General features: G+C 44.9%; 1 protein-coding gene across 3 annotated transcripts in view; it reads right to left on the reverse strand.

The window, feature by feature from the left end:
• The window catches only part of IMP3 (IMP U3 small nucleolar ribonucleoprotein 3), a 174,052-nt gene that overhangs the window by 44,892 nt on the left and 107,010 nt on the right, over positions 1–22,150 (reverse strand). The window contains exon 6 of one of the 3 annotated variants that reach the window (XM_078687033.1): positions 9,773–9,845. The exons of the other annotated variants lie outside the window; for them this stretch is intronic. Within the exon in view, the coding sequence (XP_078543159.1) occupies positions 9,773–9,845 (73 nt within the window). The remainder of the gene's footprint in view (positions 1–9,772; positions 9,846–22,150) is intronic. 3 annotated transcript variants of the gene reach the window in all.

A 22,150-nucleotide genomic window follows, 5' to 3' on the forward strand; every position in this document is an offset into this window, starting at 1 on the left:
ATTGTCGTCTCCTACCTCGTTGACGACTTCTTCTGCATCTATCACTTCGACGTCCGCGTCGTAGTCGTAGTCGATCTCCTCCGCTGGAGGGGAAATCTGCAGATGAACTTCCTGTTCGTCTGCTTCTTCTCTGTCGAAGATGTCCACCGGTGCCGGGGCCGATTGCCAGGCCTCCTGGCTCGCCACGCGCCGAAGTCGAATCGTCTTCTTCGATCGAAACCTGGAACAAGCCATACAGTTGGCTTCATCGTGGTCCGGCGATAGGCACTTGTTGCACACCGGGTGGACGTCGATGTGTGGATACTTCGATCCGCACACTGGACATTTCTTGAACGGACTCCGTTCCATGATGTGTCGAAAGTCTTGCTGCGTCGACCGGGCCTCGAGCACCGAAGAGCCACGCGACTCCTCTGGAGGTCCGACTCTGGTACTGAGCCGGAACAGAGCTGGGCAACGAGCGCAAAACAATACCGACGGTAAAGGGAAAGGCCTTCTGGCCTGAAGGAAAAGTTATATCGATTCCGAACTGGAGTTATCGAATATGCATCCGAACCCAATGGCGGAAAAAAACAATCTGTGGATGGAGTCGATGCCCATGCGCACTGTACTCCAGGGGAGGAGCCACCTATCTCGTGATACTTCGAAGACTCTTCCAGGACAACAATGTGCAATCATCCGGACCCAACACTAGGCGGCGATCTATGCTATAGATATGAATTCAGCAGCCCACATGCCTCGAACTTGCGTTAAAGACTACAAGAGAGTCGAATGGCTGCTGACCTCTAAAGTAAACCGGGTCAGTGGGAGGGGGTTTATATTTTTTATCCACTCTAGATGTGATTATCCTTGTCCTTACAGGGTCTTTAAATACTTCATCTGTGTGTTTTAACATGTCTTTGAGCATAGGTAAGGTATGAGTAGCTCTTTGGGAAGAAGTAAGCGTTTCAAAGAGGAAATCCTCTTCTAAAGGCTCCATCACATCATATTGAGCAGCCTTCTTAAGGAGCTCAATGCATCCAATGTCATCAGGTGGGGAAGGTCTGGAGAGATACAAATCAGGGTCATTGTCTGGGTTTGAATATGTATTGTAATCATCCCAAGGGTCAGTGTCCTGTGGCCTATCCTGATCTTCATCCTCATCCCCTTCATCCTGTGGGTCAGGTGAAAGTGGTGGTGGTGTATTTGATGGTGTGATGAGCAAGTTGGGATCAGTTGGAGAGGGAGGTGGAATATAAGGGAGAGAAGGGTTGGTACTCACTTTTTTTTTAGGGTAATATGGTAGTCCTCCGATAGGTCAATCTTCAGTTTTTTTTTAAGAGTGGCATGAATATGTCCTGTTTCAGGGTGGATCACCAGTTTTTTCGGTTTCTGATCCGAAGGCGGGACATCGGGCTGAGGCTCTTTAGAGGGAGTGTCTTTCTCTTTATATGCTGGTTTCGGCGACAAAGATTTCAGCTCAGAGCCTTTGGGAGTGGAAGGTTTTGGCTCTAAAACCTTTCGGTATCTAAGGTGGAATCTTGGTCAACGGTGGTATTGTGACCAACACATGCATGTATTTGTGTTTCGGCGCTGAAGGAATTGGTTCGGTGCCAGAGTAGGGCCGGCCCGAGCCGGAAGGCTTCTCTTTGTGTTTCGGAGCCGGACGCGAGGGCGGGGCATCAGAAACTCTTTTATAGGTGCCGACCTTGGCCCCTAGGGCAGAGGAGGGACCGGAGCCTTTGTTTTAGGTTGAGTGGGCAAATGGGTATCTTTACTCACGGTACGCTGACCCGGAGTAACCTGTTCCTCTTCTTCCATGTTGGAGTCGACCTCGGACATAGAGATCAGTTCTTCTTCTTCGGCTCCTTGAGCTTGATGTTCAGTGTCGGAATCTTCGCCGAAGATGTCCGGCGCGGAGCCGATGTGGTGTTGCATCTCATGGCGTCGAACCAGATGGTCAAGAAGTGTCTTTTTTGATCGAAACGATTGACACGGGTTGCAGTCGTTCTCGCCGTGTTCGGGAACAAGCAGAGGTTGCACAGTCCATGCAGTCAGTGCGAAACTTAGCACGACACCCGGGACAGAACTTGAAGGGAGTCAGTTCCATTGACTGCTAACGCGGGCAGCGTGGGTAGACCCTACGGCCTGCCACGAGTTTCCAAGGTGAGACGATGCGCATCGAATGAGGAACCGCAATCGATAACAATACCGTCAAAGTGCAAACATCTGGACGCAACACTTACTGGCGATCTATGCATAGCATGTGATCTACAGGTCACATGCCTTTAACATATAGATTTTAAACAAATGGAAGTTGTGATGGTTACATAAATTAAAGGAAATTGAATGTTATTTGACATAAATAAATTATGCAATGTATGTACTTTCTAATAGCAGAAATTAGCCAAGAAGCACATATGTTTCCTTTGCCTAGCACGACCAAATGATTTTAAGATTATATTGTGGAATTGCAGGATGTTTTGATTAATTAATTCATTTTCGTTGTATCACTACAAACGATTTTATATTTTTAAAATTTCTCACATGCACTTTTTAATCATGATGATTTATTTTAAGTATTTTTTCGTTGTGGAATAGGACAACCACCTTATTGTTTAAGTAGCACTCCCAAAATGGCACTTGATATGGATCAGGGTGGTTGGACTGGTCGAAAAGAGTTGTGGAAGCTTTACCCAATAAATGATATTACACACAGCCCAAATTGTTTTGAGTGGTGTTTGACAAAAAAAATAAAAACACATACAAATATATACCGAATCAGTGAGAGGCCTGGCTTCCCACTGAACAGACTTTTTTGTTTTTTTAAAAATACTTTGTAAAGTTTTATACAGATCTATTGAACTCCACCAAAGAAAAGTTCATCCGATTTGGGTTTGGCATGGCAAGATTTGTGCATATCCATCAAGAGATGGGGAATTAAAGGGAGAAAGATGGTTTAGGAGGAATAAACAGGGTAAATAAAGGGATGTGTTAAAAAAAGTGAAATCTCCCATTTTAACTTTCAGAGAAATATTTGCTCCCAACTACAGAAAAAATAACAGTGGCTGAATAGAATTGCCTTTGCTTGATTTTGTGTAATTGAGTTGAATAGTTTTGAAGAAACTAGGATAACAAAAATGTCTCAGATGGGCTCTATAGATTAATAAAAGAATTGAGATATCTGGCTCATTGGTCCACAAACTTCCTCAACACCAATTTTTTTCCACTGTCGATTTCAGGTTCACGGACCCAATGGTACTGAATGGCTGGCAACAAGAGAACTTTTTCTTGTGAATCCACCATTAAAGTCCTTGGGGCACGGTCCTCAGACTTCAGATCCTTTAACATATGGACCCAGTTGAGTCCCACTAAGTGAATGGCCTGAGTACATTACACAAGCACACAAGAAAGAAACTAAACGTATCTTGAGAAAAGAAAAACACTCCAGAAGCTCTTGCATGCAAGATTGTACGTGTCCGTTAGTGATAAACAGTAAATAGGAGTGGTGGCATAGCATTTACAGTATGTGGGATTTGAGAATATATTTGTCTGTTTAGTGGCAACAGGAAGTAAGCAGCCAAAGAGCATAAAAACACTCAAGTGAAAAATGAGTTTGGTGATAGGAACACTATGCAGAAAAATATGTTAGAAATGTAAGTAGGGGTGCTTCTCCACCCACAAACTATGCATAGTTTCCCCAAAAGTTTGGAAAGGTTGAGAAATTTAAATTGCGAAGTCACGAGGAAAGGGGACTCCTTCTTTCGGTGATATTGCGCATGGGCATCGACTCCACTGTTATATTTTTTCCCCCGCAGAGGGTGAGAATGGAGTTCGTAAGTGTAGAATAGAGATGTCCATGCGTATGTAGGTAAAAGTAAGAAACTGCAGCAACTATAGGTACTGCGGGAGGTGGGTGGGGGCCTGTGAATCTACAGCTCTACATGCCAAGAACAGATGCTTACTGGGCGAGTAACATCCGTTCGAGGCATGTGAGCTGTAGATCATATACTCTGCATGGACTATATAGCAGTATACTTCCAAAGTGGTGGCTAACCTGTAGCTGTTGCAGTTGTTTGAAAAACTGTTTTAAGTACTGTGGGGGCTACATTAGCTTGTTGCCTTGCCAACACATCTACACAATAGTGCTTGGTAAATGTGTGTGGTGTAGACCTCATTGCTGCTTTACAGATGTCAGCTAGGGGAATATTCCTTAAGAAGGCCATAGTAGCCCATATTTTGCGAGTGAAATGTGCTCTAGTGGGTATAATCAAAGTTCTTTTTGCTTTCACATAACATGTCTGGATACATTACACGATCCATCTTGCAATGCTGGATTTAGATATGGGATTGCCTATGTGTTGTGGTGAAAAAAAGTGACAAAAAGCTGTTTTGCGAAATTCTTTTGTCCTTTCCACATAATATAGTAGAGCTCTTCTGACATCTAGTGTGTGTAGAGCTCGTTCTGCTACAGAATCAGGTTGAGGAAAGAACACAGGTAACTCAACTGAACGACTGATATAAAAAACAGTAACTAATCGAGGAAGAAATTTAGGATTGGTTCGAAGAACCACTCTGTCTTTGTGAAGCTGAAACAAAGGCTCTTGTATAGTTAATGCCTGATGTTCACCAACTCTCCCTAGTGAAGTAATTGCAATGAGAAAAGCAACCTTCCATGAGAGGAATTGTAATTGACACCTGTGCATTGGCTCAAAAGTTGGACCCATTAGCCTTGTAAGGTTAAGGACTATGTTCAAGTTCTATACTGGTGCAGAAGGGACTCTTGGTGGTATCACCCTTTTTAATCATTCCATAAAGGTTCAAATCACTGGTACTCTGAATAGAGATAAGTGTTGGTTTGTTTTGTAAGTATGCAGCTACTGCTGCTAGATGTAAGCGAATGGATGTATAGGCTAGTCCAGATTGTTGTAAATGTAACATGATGTTTTGCTCAGAAGCATCGAGAGGATAGATATTGTTATTGTTGCAATAGATAACAACCCGTTTCCATTTTGCTTCATAACATGCCCTAGTAGGTTTTCTAGCCTCTTAGGATATTCATCCAGTCTGGTGGTAGTAGCCAACAACCAAATTCCATGACTTCAGGAGCCAAATCACCAGGTAGAGCTCTTTAGGATTTGGATGTCTGATTTCCCCATGGCTCTGAGTGAGGAGACTGAAGTTGAGATGCTGCTTTTGGTGTGGAACTACTGAGAGCTCCAGCAGGGTGGTGAACCAAGGCTGACGTGCCCATGTGGGAGCTATGAGAATCAGTTTGAGGGATTTTTTTTGAGTTTCCGAACTTCCAACGGAATGAGTGGGAGAGGCGGGAAAGCAAAGGCAGATATCCCTGACCTGGAGGTGAAGCTTGGCCACTTTGCGTTTAGAGCTGTGGCAAACAGGTTCATGTGAGGAAATCCACATTCCAGAAAATAAGGGAGGAGAATTTGGGTATGAAGTTCCCACTTGTGAATTTGCTTTCTATGTCTGTTAAGAAGATCTATAATCTTATAGTTTACTCCTGGAAGAAGTTCTGCCAGGAGATACATCTTGTGGTGTATAGCCCATTTCTAAATGGCTTGTGCTAGGCGTGACAGTTGGAGAGAGTGAGTCCCCCCGTTTCTGTAATTAATACATAGCTGTCATGTTGTCTGTGCGGACTAGAACAACTTTGCCTATGAGGTGAATTTGAAATGCTCTGAGCGCTAGAAACACTGTAGTAGCCCTAGGTGATTTATATCGAGACTCTTGTACTTTATAATTTACAACCCTTGGATTGTGTGATTTCGTAGGTGAGCACCCCAACCAGTGAGTGATGCCACTGCTGTTAGCACTGTCTGTGAAACAGGGTCGATAAATGGCCGATCGCTGGATACATTTTGTGGATTCCACTACTGCAGAGAGCATTGGGTGTGGCCATCTACCAATACTAGATTGGTCAACTGACCCTGCAACTAGTTCCACTGACCTGCTAACCATTCTTAAAGGGGACGTATGTGCAATCTTGCATGGGGAACACTTATGATGCAAGACACCATCATTCCTAGCAGTTGAATGAATACCCTTGCTGGTAATGATTGGTTGGGCTGAAACGGAGGGAAAAAGACTGAATACTGAGAATTCTGGCTCTACTGTGAGAGGCTAGAGCTCTTTCAGTGGAAGAGGTGTGGCGCAGCAGCCAGGGTGCCTAACTCCGGATCAAGGGATTCAGGGTAGTATCCCCGGCATCAGCGGCAGGTTAGCCCAGCATCATGTGACTCTGGGCAATAGCTCGCTTAATCTTCCCGACGGCCCCCGGCGCAGGAACATCTCTCCGGAGGTACCTGTTCGCTTTACAAATGCTGGTATTTCTTTGAGTGTCTATGGTGGCTCCCAGATAGTCTTGTCTACAGCCTTCCAACACACAAATCTAACGCGTTCACTGTAAACTCTAGTTTGTTTAATAAGTGAATCGTCGTTTGAGTGTGTTAGAGACACTTTTAGTAAGTGCTGGCTTTGATGAGCCAGTCGTCTAGGTATGGGAAGACATGGATGTGCTGTCTTCTCAGATGAGCTGGGAGCAGTTGTGACTCCAAACTGTAGTAATTTGAATTGGTAGTGTTGACTCGCTATCATGAATCTGAGGTATTTGCGATGAGCAGGATAAATTGGAATGTGGAAATATGCGTCCTTTAGGTCTAGAGTAGACAAAGTCGCCCTGCTGTATAAGTGGGAGCACTTGTTGAAGTGTCACCATATGGAAATGCTGACAGTATGTAATGATTTTGTTCTCTGAAGTCCAGAATAGGTCTCAAGGAGCTGTCCTTTTTGGAAATTAGAAAATACAGGGAGTACACACCTGACCCCTGATATTGTAACGGTACAAGCTCTATGGCTCCTTTCAGCAAGAGAGACTAGAATTCCTGTTTGAGCAGATGTAAATCTTCTGGTAACATTTTGTGAGATCAGGGTGGAATTTTCGGAGGATTGTTGGTAACATCCAGACAATAACCATGTTGGATAAATCTGAACACCCATTTGTCTGTGGGTATGGATTGCCAAATGGGGAGAAATTGTGGAAGACGCCCCCAACAGGTGTTAAATGATCTGGAGGAAGTGCAGGCAAGTCACTGCTTGTTAGGGGAATTACGTGATGTGGAGCCTTTGCCCCTATCTTTGCCGTTATTACCTCTGTATCCTCCTCTAAAGAAGCCTTTTGAGGAGGAGGATTGATTGTTGCCTTTGTACAAGGCAGCAGTATTGTCTGAGGATGGGGTCTTGGACCCCCCCACAATAGAAGGAGCACTCAAAGGAGCTGCGATTAGAAGGAGACTGCAGGGCTCCCACTGACTTAGCCACATCCACACCTTTCTTCTTTTTCTCCAATGATGTATCTACTTCAGGCCCTAAGTGATGCTCTTTGTCAAATGGAGTATTTAAAATGGATTGTTGGACTCCTGGATTAAAACCAGAAATCCTCAACCATGCGTGCCTCCTCAGTGACACACCAATGTTGATCTCTCTAGCTGCAGTGTCAGCAGCATCTAAATCACACCTAATAGAGTAATTAAAGGTGAGCGGTCCTTCTTGCACTAAATCTCGAGCAATGGCTCCATTTCGTCCCAGAGTGCTCTATCATACCTGGCTAGTAGGGCCTGGGTGTTGGCAATGAACCAATGATTCGGTATTTGGGCGGCCACTCTTTTACCAGAGGCGTCTAACAATTTTGACTGTCTGGGGGAGGGGGGGGGGGCATCCCCTGAAATTTGTGAATTGGCACGTTTATGGGCATTTGAGACGCAAAGTCTAGTGGTAACTCTCCTTTAATAAAAGCTGGATCAGACGGAGCAGACTTATAATTTTTGTCTATTCTGGGGGTGAGAATACGAGCACGAACCGGGTCTTTGAATATATATTATCAGCAGGTCTCATCATGCCTTTGAGCTTAGGGATAGTTTGACTAGACCATTGAATGTTTGTGTTTTCAAATAAGAAATCTTCCTCCAGGGATTCCTTGTGTAATTGAATCCCATGATATTCTGCAGCTCTTGCAAATAATTCTAGATATCCTACATTGCCGTCAGGGGGTGAAGGATTTGTAGGGCAAAGGTCTGGGTCATTGTCTGAGGGTGAATCAGTTTTGTAGTCTTTCCAGGGATCTACCATAAAAATGTTATCCCCACCATCTCCATCTTCATCGGGTTGTGGTGGTGGAGAATTAGTTGGTGTAAGAAGTAAATGTTCTAATGGTGGGGAAGGTGGTGTAGGGGAATGTAGTGGAGGAGGAGGAGGAGGAGAGGGGTTAGGACCGACATTCTTCCTCTTCAAACGAATGCAATAATGTGTGTCCTCTGACTCAGGTCTGAGCTTCTGAGGCAGTTTAGTAAGAATATGTCCTGTATCAGGATTAATATAAAGTTCCTTTTGTTTTGGGTCCGATTTGAGTGGTGGAACATCAAAAATCGGATCCTACAGCTACGGAGGAACATTTTTCAGTTCTGGCACCGAGGATTTTGGTGCCGGGCGGAATGACATTTCGGAACGCAAGATTTCGGTTATGAACCAGTCTTTGATTTCGGTGTCACGGGTTTCAGATCCAAAGCAGATTTTGGCTTCTAGCCTGCAGGTTTCGACTCAGTGCCCGACTTTGGAAGACTCGATCCCAAAGGCTTAGCGACATGTTTCGTGCGTCAGAAGCATTATCTCAGTGCCGACCGTGGCTAGAAGGCGGGGGTGGAACCGAAGTCTTTTGCTACGTCTAAGTTGATTTTTGGGGCAAGGGGTTTTCAATACTCACAGGATATTGACCTTGCAGTAGGTTGTCTTCCATCTCGGAGTCCGATTCCGGAATAGATACAAGTTCTTCCTGTTTTTCTTCGGCCCCTTGTGCATCAAACTCCTCTTGCTTGGATCCTTCATTAAAGATGTACGGTGTGAATTCGATGTTTTAAGCCCGACGATTGCGGAGCGTTTTATTTATTTTTTTTAATCGAAACGATCTGCTCATGTTGCAGTCCTATTTGTTGCGCTCCGGAGATAGGCACAGGTTGCGGCGCGCGGATACTTTGCGTGGCACAGAGGTCAGAATTTGAATGGAGTCCGTTCCATCGACTGCGGGGTGGACTGATGCGGTTAGGGCCAATGGCCTTCCCGAGATGTTGCTCGACCGAAACAATACACGGAGCAGTGGGCTACGCATTCGAAACAATAACGATGCAGGTATAGTGGATAGCACACAGAGGGCAACCCGAAGAACGGTTTCGAAACATTCTTCGGGTTCCTCAGCAATACACGTCCGAACCCGATGGCAGAAAAAAACAATCTAACAATGGAGTCGATGCCCAAGCGCACTATCACCGAAAGGAGTAATCACCTTACTGAGTAACTGGAAAGACTTCTTCGAAGAAAAACAACTTGCAAACATCCTGAACCAACACTAGATGGCAGGAGTATAAAAAGCATGTGATCTTCAGCTCACATGCCTCGAAAATTAGGTTTCCAGTGAAAGTCATTACAGGCGACGGCAACCAATATGCTGACATTCGATATTAACCAGAGATTAATGTCAACATGAAGGTTAAGTATTAGTTTTTACTGATGTATTTGTACCATACACGATGTTAAATATGTAAATTACATGTGTATTTATAGTGTTTTGCAACACACTAACATATCACATTTGAAGAATATTCTTCAGAGGCAATGACTTAATCAACTAAAAACAGTTTAAAGTGACAAATGAAGACTTATTGAATCCCTAGGGGCACCACCTAAAAAGTAAATACTGAATTCGGCATGAAACTCATTTGGTCTTTACCTCCTCGTTGTACTCCATGACATGCTTCTTAATTTTCGATGAATCTACCCATGTTACAAAGTCTTCCATGTTTCTAAGGATAACAGAGAAAGAGTTTAGTTACACAGTGCTTAATTGTTCAATTTGTTTAGAGCAAAGTATTTCTAATCACATTATAACAACTAGGCACTGAGGAAAAAGTACATGGGCATTTGTTTGTGGTTAACAAGTAAATTAATGACATTTCAGGCAGATATGTTATTATTAATCATCCAATTATTTTTAACAGAAGACTAAATTGTCATTTGTCTAGGGCACAGCAGTCATTGTTCTGCCCTCACAGCACTGCTACCTTGTTCAAAGAATTGTAAGCTATACTTTCCATTTTTGCTGGGAAATGCAGGATGTCAATAGTCCTAAATGGAAGAATTGGTGTCTGACATGATGGCTAGAGGTGCTCTCTAAATACTTGATTCAGCTTTTATGTGAGGAGAGTTGCAGAAAAGCATGTTAGATTGAAGAGGCAATATAATTTTCATATATTGTGATAACTCAGTGGCTGCAGGCAAGAGCTGGCATGGGTGCCATGTGTCCGAAATGGAAGTGTTGTGAGTAGCATGTAAGGGACAGACATTATGGTCTAATCGTTTTATAGTAAACTCCGTGTTTGCTGAATTGGAGAGGTGATTTTACATGTGTTACCATGTCAGAGTTTTCTTAACGTGAAAGAGTTGGGTGTAGTTTCAAGAATCAATAAGCTTGAAATTCAACCCAGAAAGCCTGCCTCAGAGTTAAGTATGCCTCGTCATGGGTTGTAAAAAGTCCGACGTCTTCATTCAAAGGGAAACTGACCATTTATTTTTTGTATTTCGCAATTAAAAGAGGAAGGACTACCTCAGCTAAAGATAATCTCTCTATGTATTTCAACTTATATTCTATTGAGTACTTAACTTAGCAAATATGAAGTCAAAAATGCATTGAGATCATCGAAGAAAATAAGGGATGAGAATAGAATTAACAGGTTTATATTTATAAAAAACATCAAAATAATATGTTTTTGTTTTGCAATAAATGCAACATCACTTTGCAAGTTCAGATGGAAGAAGTTTGACATTCAAATTGATACTAGAGGTGGGCGAATTTTAATTTCCCCTCCAAAGTTTTGTGTAGTTTACACACGTCACTAAGTTTGCCAAGTTTCATAAGCTGATCTGCGACAATTCCATTTTTGCTGAGAATTTTTTTCTGCAAAACAAAATTTTGCAGAATGTTTCCCTAATACATTTGGCTTCACAACTCCTGCAAAGGTGGGAATGGTTTGAAAAAGAAATCAGCAACCGGTATCAGAAATCAATACCAGGATGAATAATCACGGACAAAACTGAATAAATTGTGAAAAAAAGTGCATTTCATAAGTAGGATTACAACTGGATCCGTGACATTCAATTTTACATTCATTCACAGTTTTCTAAATATTGAACATTCCATGGAAGAAACAAAACGCTAGTGCTAGTAAACTCTGTACTCATGGTCATAAATACCCTACTGTTTCTTGGTCACAGAACATCTCCGCAACACATTGCCAGAAACTAAATGGATACTTACCAGTAGCAGTAGTTTTGCAGCTTGAAGAGTTTTCTGGATTCACATGCTGTGCACTATTCCGCCATTTAGTGGTTGGGTCCAGAATTGTCTTTTTTTTGTTTGAGTCGCTGTTGACCGCAATTTGGTCAGACGGCATCCTGGAGGTCGACGTGCGTGGTAGCCATCTTCTGATTCTTTTACTGTTTTGTAGTCTTCGAGATGGTTGAAAGCAAATAATTAAACAAGTGATTTATCAAAGAAACAAAAAGGAGGAGTGTCCCTTCTTTTCAGCAGTGAAATGAAAAAGGATGTACGCTTAAAGAAAAAAGAAAAAAATATTTATTTTTTAAGAAACCCCTCACTCACCAACCTGGTTGGTGACATGCTTCATCATCGGGGTCCACCTGAGCGACCGAGTGCCACTCAGGTGTGCTTCGACGCCTGCAACTGCAGCGGAGCTGGATTTTTTGTGTGCGTGTGAGAATAGTGATACGTGATTAAAAGTGTGTACTACATGTACTCCCTAACAAATGTTATTCTTGAGCAATGCGACAATTAAAAGCTAAGGTGGATACTTTCACGGGTGTAGTTATGATCAGTAGATATCAGACTTCAAGTGAGAAAAATGGTCAACATGTTTCAACCTGTTTGATTATTTGTAGGTTTTCGTCAGGACCAAGTGAGGTGAGTTGGGCGGTCTGCGCACGCTAAGGCGCATCCAACCCGGGCTCAACTATGTGCCAGACCGTTTACTTACGGTTCGGCGCGCTTACAGCCTTACAGCCGCTGGAAACCTATCCATACAATCACGGGACTCCGTGATGGTATGGATAGGTTTCCAGCGGGCTGTAATCAACTGACAAAACGCTCATGTTTAAGCCCCCACACGCAGTCCATGAGGTTCATCTATAACCTCATCTAAATCCTTTTTCCTTACACAGAAGGCTGTAAGCGCGCCGAACCGTTAAGTAAACGGTCTGGCACATAGTTGAGCCAGGGTTGGATGCGCCTTAGCGTGCGCAGACCGCCCAACTCACCTCACTTGGTCCTGACGAAAACCTAAAAATATTGAAACAGGTTGAAACATGTTGATCATGTTTCTCACTTGAAGTCTGATACCTACTGATCATAACTACACCAGTGAAAGTATCCACCTTAGCTTTTAATTGTGTCGCATGGCTCAAGAATAAAATTTGTTAGGGAGTACATGTAGTACACACTTTTAATCACGTATCACTATTCTCACACACACACAAAAAACCCAGCTCCGCTGCAGTTGTCGAATCACACCTGAGTGGCACTCGGTCGCTCAGGTGGACCCCGATGATGAAGCATGTCACCAACCAGGTTGGTGAGGGAGGGGTTTCTTAAAAAATAAATAATGTTTTCTTTTTTCTTTAAGCGTACGTCCTTTTTCATTTCACTGCTGAAAAGAAGGGACACTCCTCCTTTTGTTTCTTTGAATGTATTTACCCACAGGGGACTAGGAGTTCTACCCTAACAATACCCTTGATCTCTTCTTGTTTATCATAATTATTTGCTTTACCCACCTGTTCATTTTCATTGTAGGGGAGGCCGGGTGGGTCACATGTTAATCCAGAAAACTCTTCAAGCTGCAACACTATTCCTATTTCTATTTATTTAACTTATAGAGCGCACGAATCACCCCATTTGGATATCTCTGCGCTAGGACCGCTATAATAACCCAAGGAAGGACAATCAGAACAGAGAGGTTTTCAACAGATTTCTGAATGCCAGATAGTCGGTGCATTGACGCAGGTGCATGGGGAGTTAATTCCAGTAGAGTGGGGCCAGATGGTAGAAGGCTTTGCCACCTAGGCAGGTTTTTTTTAAAGCGCAGGACTTGGAGCAGTGCTTTTGGCTCCAGAGCGAAGGGGTCTGAAAGGAACATAGCTAACAAATTTGTTGTTTAGGTAGCTGGGCCCTAGGTTATTTAATGCTTTATATGCAATACAACAGAACTTAAATTTGATCCTCTTCCATACTGGCAACCAGTGTAGTTTTTAAAGAAGAGGGAGTGATGCGGTTCTGGAGGGAGGTAAGGGGGGGCGGGGCGTTGGTCACTAGGCGGGCCATGGTGTTCTGGACCACCTACAGTTTGTTTATGGAGTTTTCTTTTGGTGAGATCAGCAGACCATTCCATTAGTCCAGACTGCTTAGGACTAATGTCTGAATCAATGTTTTCCATGTTGATAGTGGCAGAAAAGGGAATACTCTTTTGAGTAAGCGAAGACTATGGAAACATGCTACCACAATGGAGGTGGTATGGTCTCCAAATGTGAGTTTGTGGTCTAATCAAACTCCAAGGTTTTTTACCACCTGTTACTGGTAAGTAACCATTTTGTTTTGCAGCGAGAATCCTTTTCTGGATTCACATGCTGTGCATTAGATTATGAAGCGGTGTCTCCCGTGTTTGGGAGTCTGTGATGAAAAGAAGACTTTGCAAACAGGTGTTGAAGCACCCTTTGTCAAATTGAGCTTCCTTACTCATCTGAATGTCCACACAGTAATGCTTTGTAAACGTGTGTGCTGATGCCCATGTTGCTGCTGCACAAATAGAGTCAAGGGGTACATTTGCCACGAAAGCCAAGGTTATTCCTTTCTTACTTGTGGAGTGAGCTGTTGGCTGAATTATTAGTTCTATTTTGGCAATGGCATAACACGATTGGATGGTTTGTTGTACTATCCATCTTGCACTGGTTGCCTTTGTGACTGGTGATCCTGTGTTGGTATGTGAGTAGGCGACAAACAATTGTTTTGCTGTCCTGATTTGTTCATTTTTTGCGAAAAAAACAGTAACGCTCGCCTTACATACATGGTGTGGAGGCTTCTTTCTCCTTTAGGTTTTGGGTATTCGAAGAAAACTGGTAGGATGATTGCTTGATCTAAATGATTTTTAGATACCACCTTTGGTAAGAAGTGTGGGTATGTCTTTAGGATTACTTTAGCCTTGTAATTCTTGTGTATTTGTAAATAAAGGTCCCTGCATTGTTAGAGCTTGCAGTTTATTCTCTTGTGTATACTACTGTGCCGCCAGGTGAACTTTTATGCTTGAGTAGTTGATGTTACTATCTAGGGGGTAAGTCAGGTATGTAATTACTGTTTCTTGAGAGTCTATTGAACCGATCTTATTGTTAGGAGTGCAACTGGTGGTATATCGCTTCCATTTTGCTGTATAGAATTTTCTTATGTACTGCTTTCTTGCCTCTTTAAGAATTTCCATTGTTCGTAAAGGCAGGTGAGGTGGCCAAATTCTATGTATTAAGGTGCCAGGTAGCCGGATGCACCGTTGCTGGCTCCGGGTCAGCGATTAGTTCTTGTTGCATTGTTAGCAGGTCTTTGTCTGCTTTGATCTTGAACCTCTCACCTTTGGATAGTTCTAGGAGGGTTGAGTACCATGTTTGTCTTGGCCATTGAGGAGCAATGAGGATCCTGTCTGTTCCTGGATTTTTTGCTTTTTCTAACACTTTTTGCATCAGGGGTATTGTTGGAAAGGCATAAGCAAATGTCCGTGACCAGTAGAGTGAAAGTGCATTTCCCTCCAACTGGTGGTGTGGAAACCTCAAGGCAAAGTACTGGCATTTCTTGTTGCGCATTGTTGCAAACAGATCGATCACTGGTGTCCCCCAGATCTTTAAACGGTATTTTACAGTTTGTAGTTTCAACTCCCATTCGTGTGAGCAATTTTTCTGTCTGCTCAGCTGATCCGCTGTTATGATGTCTACTCCTGGTAGATGTACAGTTTGTAGATTGATGTTGTGGACTATTGCCCACTGCCAGATCTTCTGTGCTAGTTTGATGAGGGGAAAGGACTTTGTACCTCCTTGTTTGTTCAGATAGAACTGTGTTGTTGCATTGTCGGTTTGTAACAGGATAGGCTTCCTCTGAATGTGCATTTGGAATGATTTCAATGCCAAGAAGACTGTTTTCATCTCTAAGAAGTTGATGTGTTTTATGGAATCCGGTTTGTTCCATTGTCCCCGTACTTTCAGCTGGTTGCAGTGTGCTCCCCAACCATTGAGGGATGAGTCCGTGGTATTAGTCACTGATGGAGTTGAGTTCCTGAAAGTCTCCTCTGTGCTATGTTGTTGGATGCCCACCATTGTATCTCTGATTGCACCTTTTGTGTTACAACCACTAGATCTTCCCAATCGCCTGTGGCTTGGGACCAGCTGTTGGGTAGCCATTCTTGGATTAGGCACATGTGCAAGCGTGCATGGGGGATAAGTGGGATGCATGATTCCATCATGCCCATTAGTTTCAAGACCTTCCTGACCGACAGATATTGAACCTTCTGGTAGAGTGTTGTCTCCGGATGGATTGCTTGTATCCTGCTTTGTGTGGGATATGCTTTTGCCTCTGTTGAGTTCAATATTGCTCTCAGGAATTTCTTTACCTTTTCTGGTTCTGTTGATGATTTTTTTTGGGCTTATTGAAAACCCCAGTTTTTGTAGCATTTGGATAGCTGATTGAACATGTTTGTAGCATGTTTGTTTTGAATGTGCTCTTATGAGCCAGTCGTCCAGATAAGGGTAGGCGTGGATTTCCCTTTCTTCGGAGGTATGTTGCTACTGCGGCTAGGCATTTTGTGAATACTCGTGGAGCTGATTTAATGCCGAAAGGTAGGACCTTGAATTGGTAATGTGTTTCGTTATGCAGGAATCTCAAGTACGTTTTGTATCTTTTGTACATAGGGATATATAATTAGGCATCTTTGAGATCTATTGTTGCCATATAGCCTCCTTTTTTGATTTGTGGTATTATTTCCTGAAGAGTACACATTTTGAAGCGTTGCGTCAGTATGACTTTAAGAACCTTAAGTCCATGATTGGCCTTAAGAGTTAAGCCTTGTTTGGGTATTAGGAAATACGGGGAGTTGTTTCCTTTGAACCATTCTTGTTTCGTTACCAATTCTAATCCTTGTTTTTGGTACAGACTTTGATTTCTGCCTCTATCAGTATGCGCTCTGATTTCAGGAATCTTCTTGTTTGGGGTGGGTTTGCAGGTGGTTTTCTTGTCCGCTCTATGCGATAGCCGTATTTTACCAAATGTAACTTCTAATTGTCTGTCTGATATTTTCCCATTGTTTGAGGAATAAGGATATTCTTCCTCTCGTTGGTATTGTGTGGATCCTTACTTGGGAGTGAGTCAATTAGATCCATTTCCTCTAGAGGGTTGGCCTCTTCCTCTGCCATTGCCTCTTTACCGAAAGAGCTGATTCGGTTGTTGTTGTTGCCACCCTTGATAGCTTGAGTGCTGCTTCATTTGTTGACCTGGGCTCTGCCCTTGGGGTTGCTGTGACATTTGTTGTCCTTGTCCAAAGGTGCCTACACCTGTGGACTTTCTGTTAATAAATCCCCCTTTTAAAGGAACTTCTCTGCTGTAGGGCCCCCCATTGCCCTTGCTGTCCCGTTGTCCTTTTTTATCTGTTGAAGGGATTCATCTACCTCCTTTCCAAACAGTGCTTCCCCATTGACTGGTCTATTAATGATGGAGGTTTGAACTTCCTGTTTGAACCTTGATATTCTGAGCCAGGCATGACTTCTCAGGATGGTTCCTGTGCACAACTGCCTATGACCAGTATCTGCTGCATCCAAAGCTGACTTAAGGCAGGTGTTTGCCACACTCTTTCCCTCCACGACAATAGATCTTGCCCTTTTTTGTTCTCCTCGGGAAGTTTGTAAGAATTTCCTCTATCTCATCCCACTGTTGGTGGCCATATCTATTTAGTAGGGCATTTGAGTTTACAATACGCCTCTGTGTTGCTGCCTCCTTTTCCATTCTTCTCCCCACCATATCCATCCTCTTACTCTCCTCTGATGGAGGTCCGATGTTGGAGACTGCATTAGCTCTCCTTATGGCTGTGGTGACAATAGCTGAGTCAGGTACTGCATTTCACTGAATATATTTCGGGTCTTTTGAGGAGGCTTTATACTTCTTTTCCACTCTGGGGGTTATCCCCTTGTTTGAAGCTGGTTCTTTGAGGGCTTCTTTGCCTTGGTCCAGAATACTGGACAGCATGGGAAGGTATTGTGTTCCTTTTGTAGCTGGTGACAGGGTTTCTAGCAAGAATGAATATGCTACTTACCAGTATGCATCTGTTCTTGGCATGTAGGGCTGCTAACATTCATATCTTAGCATTAGATCGCCGCCTAGTGTTGGGCTCGGATGATCGCACATTGTTGTCCTGGAAGAGTCTTCGAAGTATCCTGAGATAGGTGGTTCCTCCCCTGGACTACAGTGCGCATGGGCATCGGCTCCATCCCCAGATTGTTTTTCGCCATTGTGGCAGAAGATGGAGTGAAAAGTGTAAAGGATGTCCATGCTAATGAATAAATACAATAGTATATCTGCAGCTGCGACAGGCACCGGGGAGGAGGGCGGGCGATATGAATGTTAGCAGCCCTACATGCCAAGAACAGATGCATACTGGTAAGTAGCATATTCAGTTCGAGGCATGTGGGCTGCTAAATTCATATCTTAGCATAGAATACATAGCAGTCCCTCCATCAGCGGCGGTTGCCCGTGCCAGCTGCAGAAACCTGAAAAAGTGTCTTCAGAACAGCCTGTCCTACAGCAGCTTGCTGCTTGGAATGCACATCAACACAGTAGTGTTTTGTAAAGGTATGTGGTGTAACCCACGTGGCTGCTCTGCAAATATCCTCTAAAGGAATGTTCCCTAGGAAAGCCATGGATGCCCCCAGTTTGCGTGTGGAGTGCGCTCTGGGGGGTATTGTTAAAGTGCGCTTTGCTTTTTGATAACATATCTGGATGCACTTAACAATCCATCTGGCTATCCCTGCTTTGGAAATCGGGTTGCCTTTGTGTTGTGGTGCGAAGGCAACAAAGAGTTGTTTTGTTTTTCTAAAGGGTTGTGTTCTGTCTATGTAGTACATCAACGCCCTCCGTACATCTAGGGTATGGAGCATTCTTTCCGCCACCGTTTGCGGGTTTTGAAAGAATGCTGGCAAGTCAATAGTTTGGTTTAGATGAAACTATGACACCACCTTCGGAAGGAATTTGGGGTTTGTGCGTAGCACTACCCTATTTGGATGAATTTGAATGAATGGCTCTTGGATTGTGAGCGCCTGCAGCTCACTGACACGCCTCAGAGACGTAATAGCTACAAGGAAAGCTACTTTCCACGTAAGGAACTGGAGTTCACACGAGTGCAGTGGCTCAAATGGTGGTCCCATCAGTCTGGTGAGAACGACATTGAGGTTCCACACCGGAGCTGGCGGTGTTCTTGGGGGAATGACTCGTTTCAGACCTTCAAGGAAGGCTTTAATGGCGGGCACTCTGAAGACAGAGAGGTGCTGCCTGTTCTGGAGATAAGCCGCTATGGCGGATAGATGTATCCGAATGGAAGTGTACGCTAGATTGCACTTGTAAAGATGCAACAGATAGCAGATGATGTTGGGGATAGATGCATCTAGCGGGTTGATGTCATTGGCTGTACAGTAAATGACAAAACGCTTCCACTTTGCAGCATAGCATGCTCTAGTAGTTGGTTTCCTCGCCTCCTTGATGATGTTCATGCATTCCGGAGGTAGGTTAAGGTATCCAAACTCTAGGACTTCAGGAGCCAGATCGCCAGGTTGAGCTGTTGCGGATCTGGATGCTGAATTTCTCCATGGTTCTGTGTCAAAAGGCTGGGCGTGAGGCGCAGTCTTTGATGCGGCACCACTGAGAGTTCGAGGAACGTGGTGTACCAGGCCTGGCGCGCCCACGTTGGAGCAACTAGGATGAGAGTCATCTCGTGCTGCCTTAGCTTTCTTGCGACCAGCGGTATTAGAGGGGCTGGCGGAAAAGCGTACGCAAATTTGCCTGACCAGTTCATCCATATCGCATTCCCCTGCGACTGTGGGTGAGGGAACCTGGCGGCAAAGTGTTGGCATTTTGCGTTGTCTTTTGTGGCAAACAGGTCTATCTCCGGATGACCCCACTGCTGGAAGTACGGGTGGAGGACAGATGGGTGTAACTCCCACTCGTGCATTTGATGGCTGTACCTGCTGAGCAGATCCGCCATCTGATTGTCCTTTCCTGGGAGGTGTTCTGCCATGAGGAAAATGTTCCTCTGAATGGCCCACTTCCACATGCTCTGAGCCAGATGAGACAGCTGTGGCGAGTGGGTGCCTCCCTGCTTTTGAATGTAGTACATCGCGGTCATGTTGTCCGTCCGGACTAGCACGACTTTGTTGCACAGATGTACAATGAAGGACTTGAGCGCCATGAAGATTGCCATCAGTTCCAGATAGTTGATGTGCATCTTCTGTTGCTGCGTCGTCCATAGTCCCTGCACTGTGTAAGTGAGCACATGAGCTCCCCATCCCTGGAGAGATGCGTCCGTTGTCAGGACAATCTGCGGCACAGGCTCTTGGAACAGTCGGCCCTTGCAAAGGTTGTGTGGAGTCCACCAATGCAGAGAGTCGTACGCCCGACTGGTAACCAACACTAGGTCTGTCAATTGCCCACGAGCCTGTGTCCACTGATTCGCTAAGCACTCCTGGAGCGGGCGCATATGTAGCCGTGCGTGAGGGACTATGAAGATGCAGGAGGCCATCATGCCTATCAACTGCATGAACACTCTCGCTGGAAGCGAGTGTTGTGGCCTGAACCTTTGGATCAGAGCCTGCATGCTGTCTATCCTGACTTGGTTTGGCTGAGTCATGGCCGTCAGGGTGTTGATCGTCGCACCTAGGAACTGCCGGACATGTGCCGGCTGAAGATGCGATTTTGGGTAGTTCAGGGAGAAACCCAGATCGTGAAGAAGGTGAATTGTAGTCGACATGTCTGCGGCGCACTGTTGCTCTGACTTGGCTTGCACGAGCCAGTCGTCTAGGTAGGGGTAGACATGGATGTTCTGCCTCCTGAGGTGCGCCGCTACTGTCGCCAGACACTTGGTGAACACCCTCGGGGCTGTGGTGACTCCGAAGGGTAGGACCTTGAACTGGTAGTGCCTGCCTTGAATAGTGAACCTGAGGTATTTCCTGTGTGACGGGTGTAGTGGAATGTGGAAATAAGCATCCTTGAGATCTAAGGTTGCTAAGAAATCTCCCTGGTTTAGCAATGGAAGAATCTGTTGCAGTGTAAGCATGTGGAAATGTTCTGATAGTATGTACAGGTTGAGGGGACGTAGATCTAGAATGGGTCTGAGAGATCCGTCCTTCTTTGGAATAAGGAAGTACAGGGAATAAACCCCTGTGCCCTCCTCTCCCACCGGCACGAGCTCGATTGCTCCCTTTTGCAGCATCACCACTACTTCCTGCTGCAATAAGAGCAAGTGCTCTGCGGACATAGGCCTTTGCCTTGGCGGGATGTTGGGTGGAGTGGACCTCAACTCTAGGCAATAACCATACTGGACTAGTTGTCGCACCCACCTGTCTGTGGTGATGTTTCTCCAGACGGGCAGGAACTGCTGTAGTCTCCCCCCGACAGGTGTTAGGTGGTCGGGGGGCAGTGACAGAGAGTCACTGTTTGGCTGGAGCAGAGGAGCGGGAGCTGTTTTTTCCTCTGCCGCGACCTCTGTTGCTGTTATTTCTGTAACCTCCCTTGTTCTGTTTTGTGAACGAGGATTGTGCCCCACCTTTAGAGAACTGGGATTGTTGACCCATTTGTCCTCTGGTGACTCCACGTGCACCTGAGCGACGAAAATTGCTGCCACGAAACTGTTGTGACTGCAGGGCCCCCATGGACTTAGCAGTTTCTGTGTCCTTCTTTATTTTCTCTAGGGTGGTGTCAACATCTGGACCAAACAGACTATCAGGATTGACTGGCTGATTAAGGATTGTTGTCTGAATATCCGGTTTAAACCCTGAGATGCGGAGCCACGCTTGTCGTCTCAGCATAACGCTAGTGTTGATAGCTCTAGCAGCTGTGTCCGCAGCGTCAAGTGCACACTTGATGGCTGCGTTTGAGATTAGCTTTCCTTCCTCAATGAGCAGGTGGGTGGCTTCTTGGAACTGTGGAGGCAGGTGTTGTACAATCTGTTCTAGGGTGTCGTAGTGCGCCCTATCGTAACGCGCCAAGAGTGCCTGTGTATTGGCGATGCGCCAAAAGTTTGATGCCTGTGCAGCTACTCTTTTGCCCCCTGCCTCTAGCACTTTGGACTCCTTATCCGGGGGAGGAGCTTCACCCGTTGTCTGGGAGTTGGCACGTTTCCTGGCATTGGCGACCACAAGAGAGTCCAGTGGCAATTGTCCCCGGATGTATGCGGGGTCCGCAGGTGCAGGTCTGTACTTTTTTTCAATGCGAGGGTTGACCACTCTCGCTCTTGTAGGCTCCTTAAATATGTCCCCAGCATGCTTGAGGACTCCTTTAAGCATAGGCAGTGTCTTTACTGTCCTTTCAGAGACTGAAAAAGTGTCGAAAAGGAAGTCTTCCTCAACCGGGTCGGCATGCATGTCCACATCATGATTGGCTGCCGCCCTTTCGAGTAGTGCATGAAAACCTGCTGAATCCTCAGTCGGGGATGCACGTGCATTAAAAAGCTGCGGGTCCTGCCCCACACCCTGGGTGTTCTGGTCACCAGTGTCATCATAGGAATCCGGTTGTGCATCAGGTTCATTGATAGGGAAATTGTACTGCTCGTCTTCATCATACCCCTCACCCGCAGAGTGTTCTGGGGAGGGAGTAGGGCTCCGTCTCGGAGGAGGCTGGATTGGTTCCGTGAGGCCTGAGGCGTCAAGGGGCACCCTCTTCTTCTTTAGTGGGATGACATAGGAGTTCACTGGCTCCGAAGTGATTTTCCTCTTATAGAGGGTCAGTGTGCCTGTGTCAGCGTCGATGAAATGC

This window comes from Lissotriton helveticus, chromosome 1_1 (assembly GCF_964261635.1).
Source record: "Lissotriton helveticus chromosome 1_1, aLisHel1.1, whole genome shotgun sequence".
In the NCBI taxonomy this organism is placed as follows: Eukaryota; Metazoa; Chordata; class Amphibia; order Caudata; family Salamandridae; genus Lissotriton; species Lissotriton helveticus.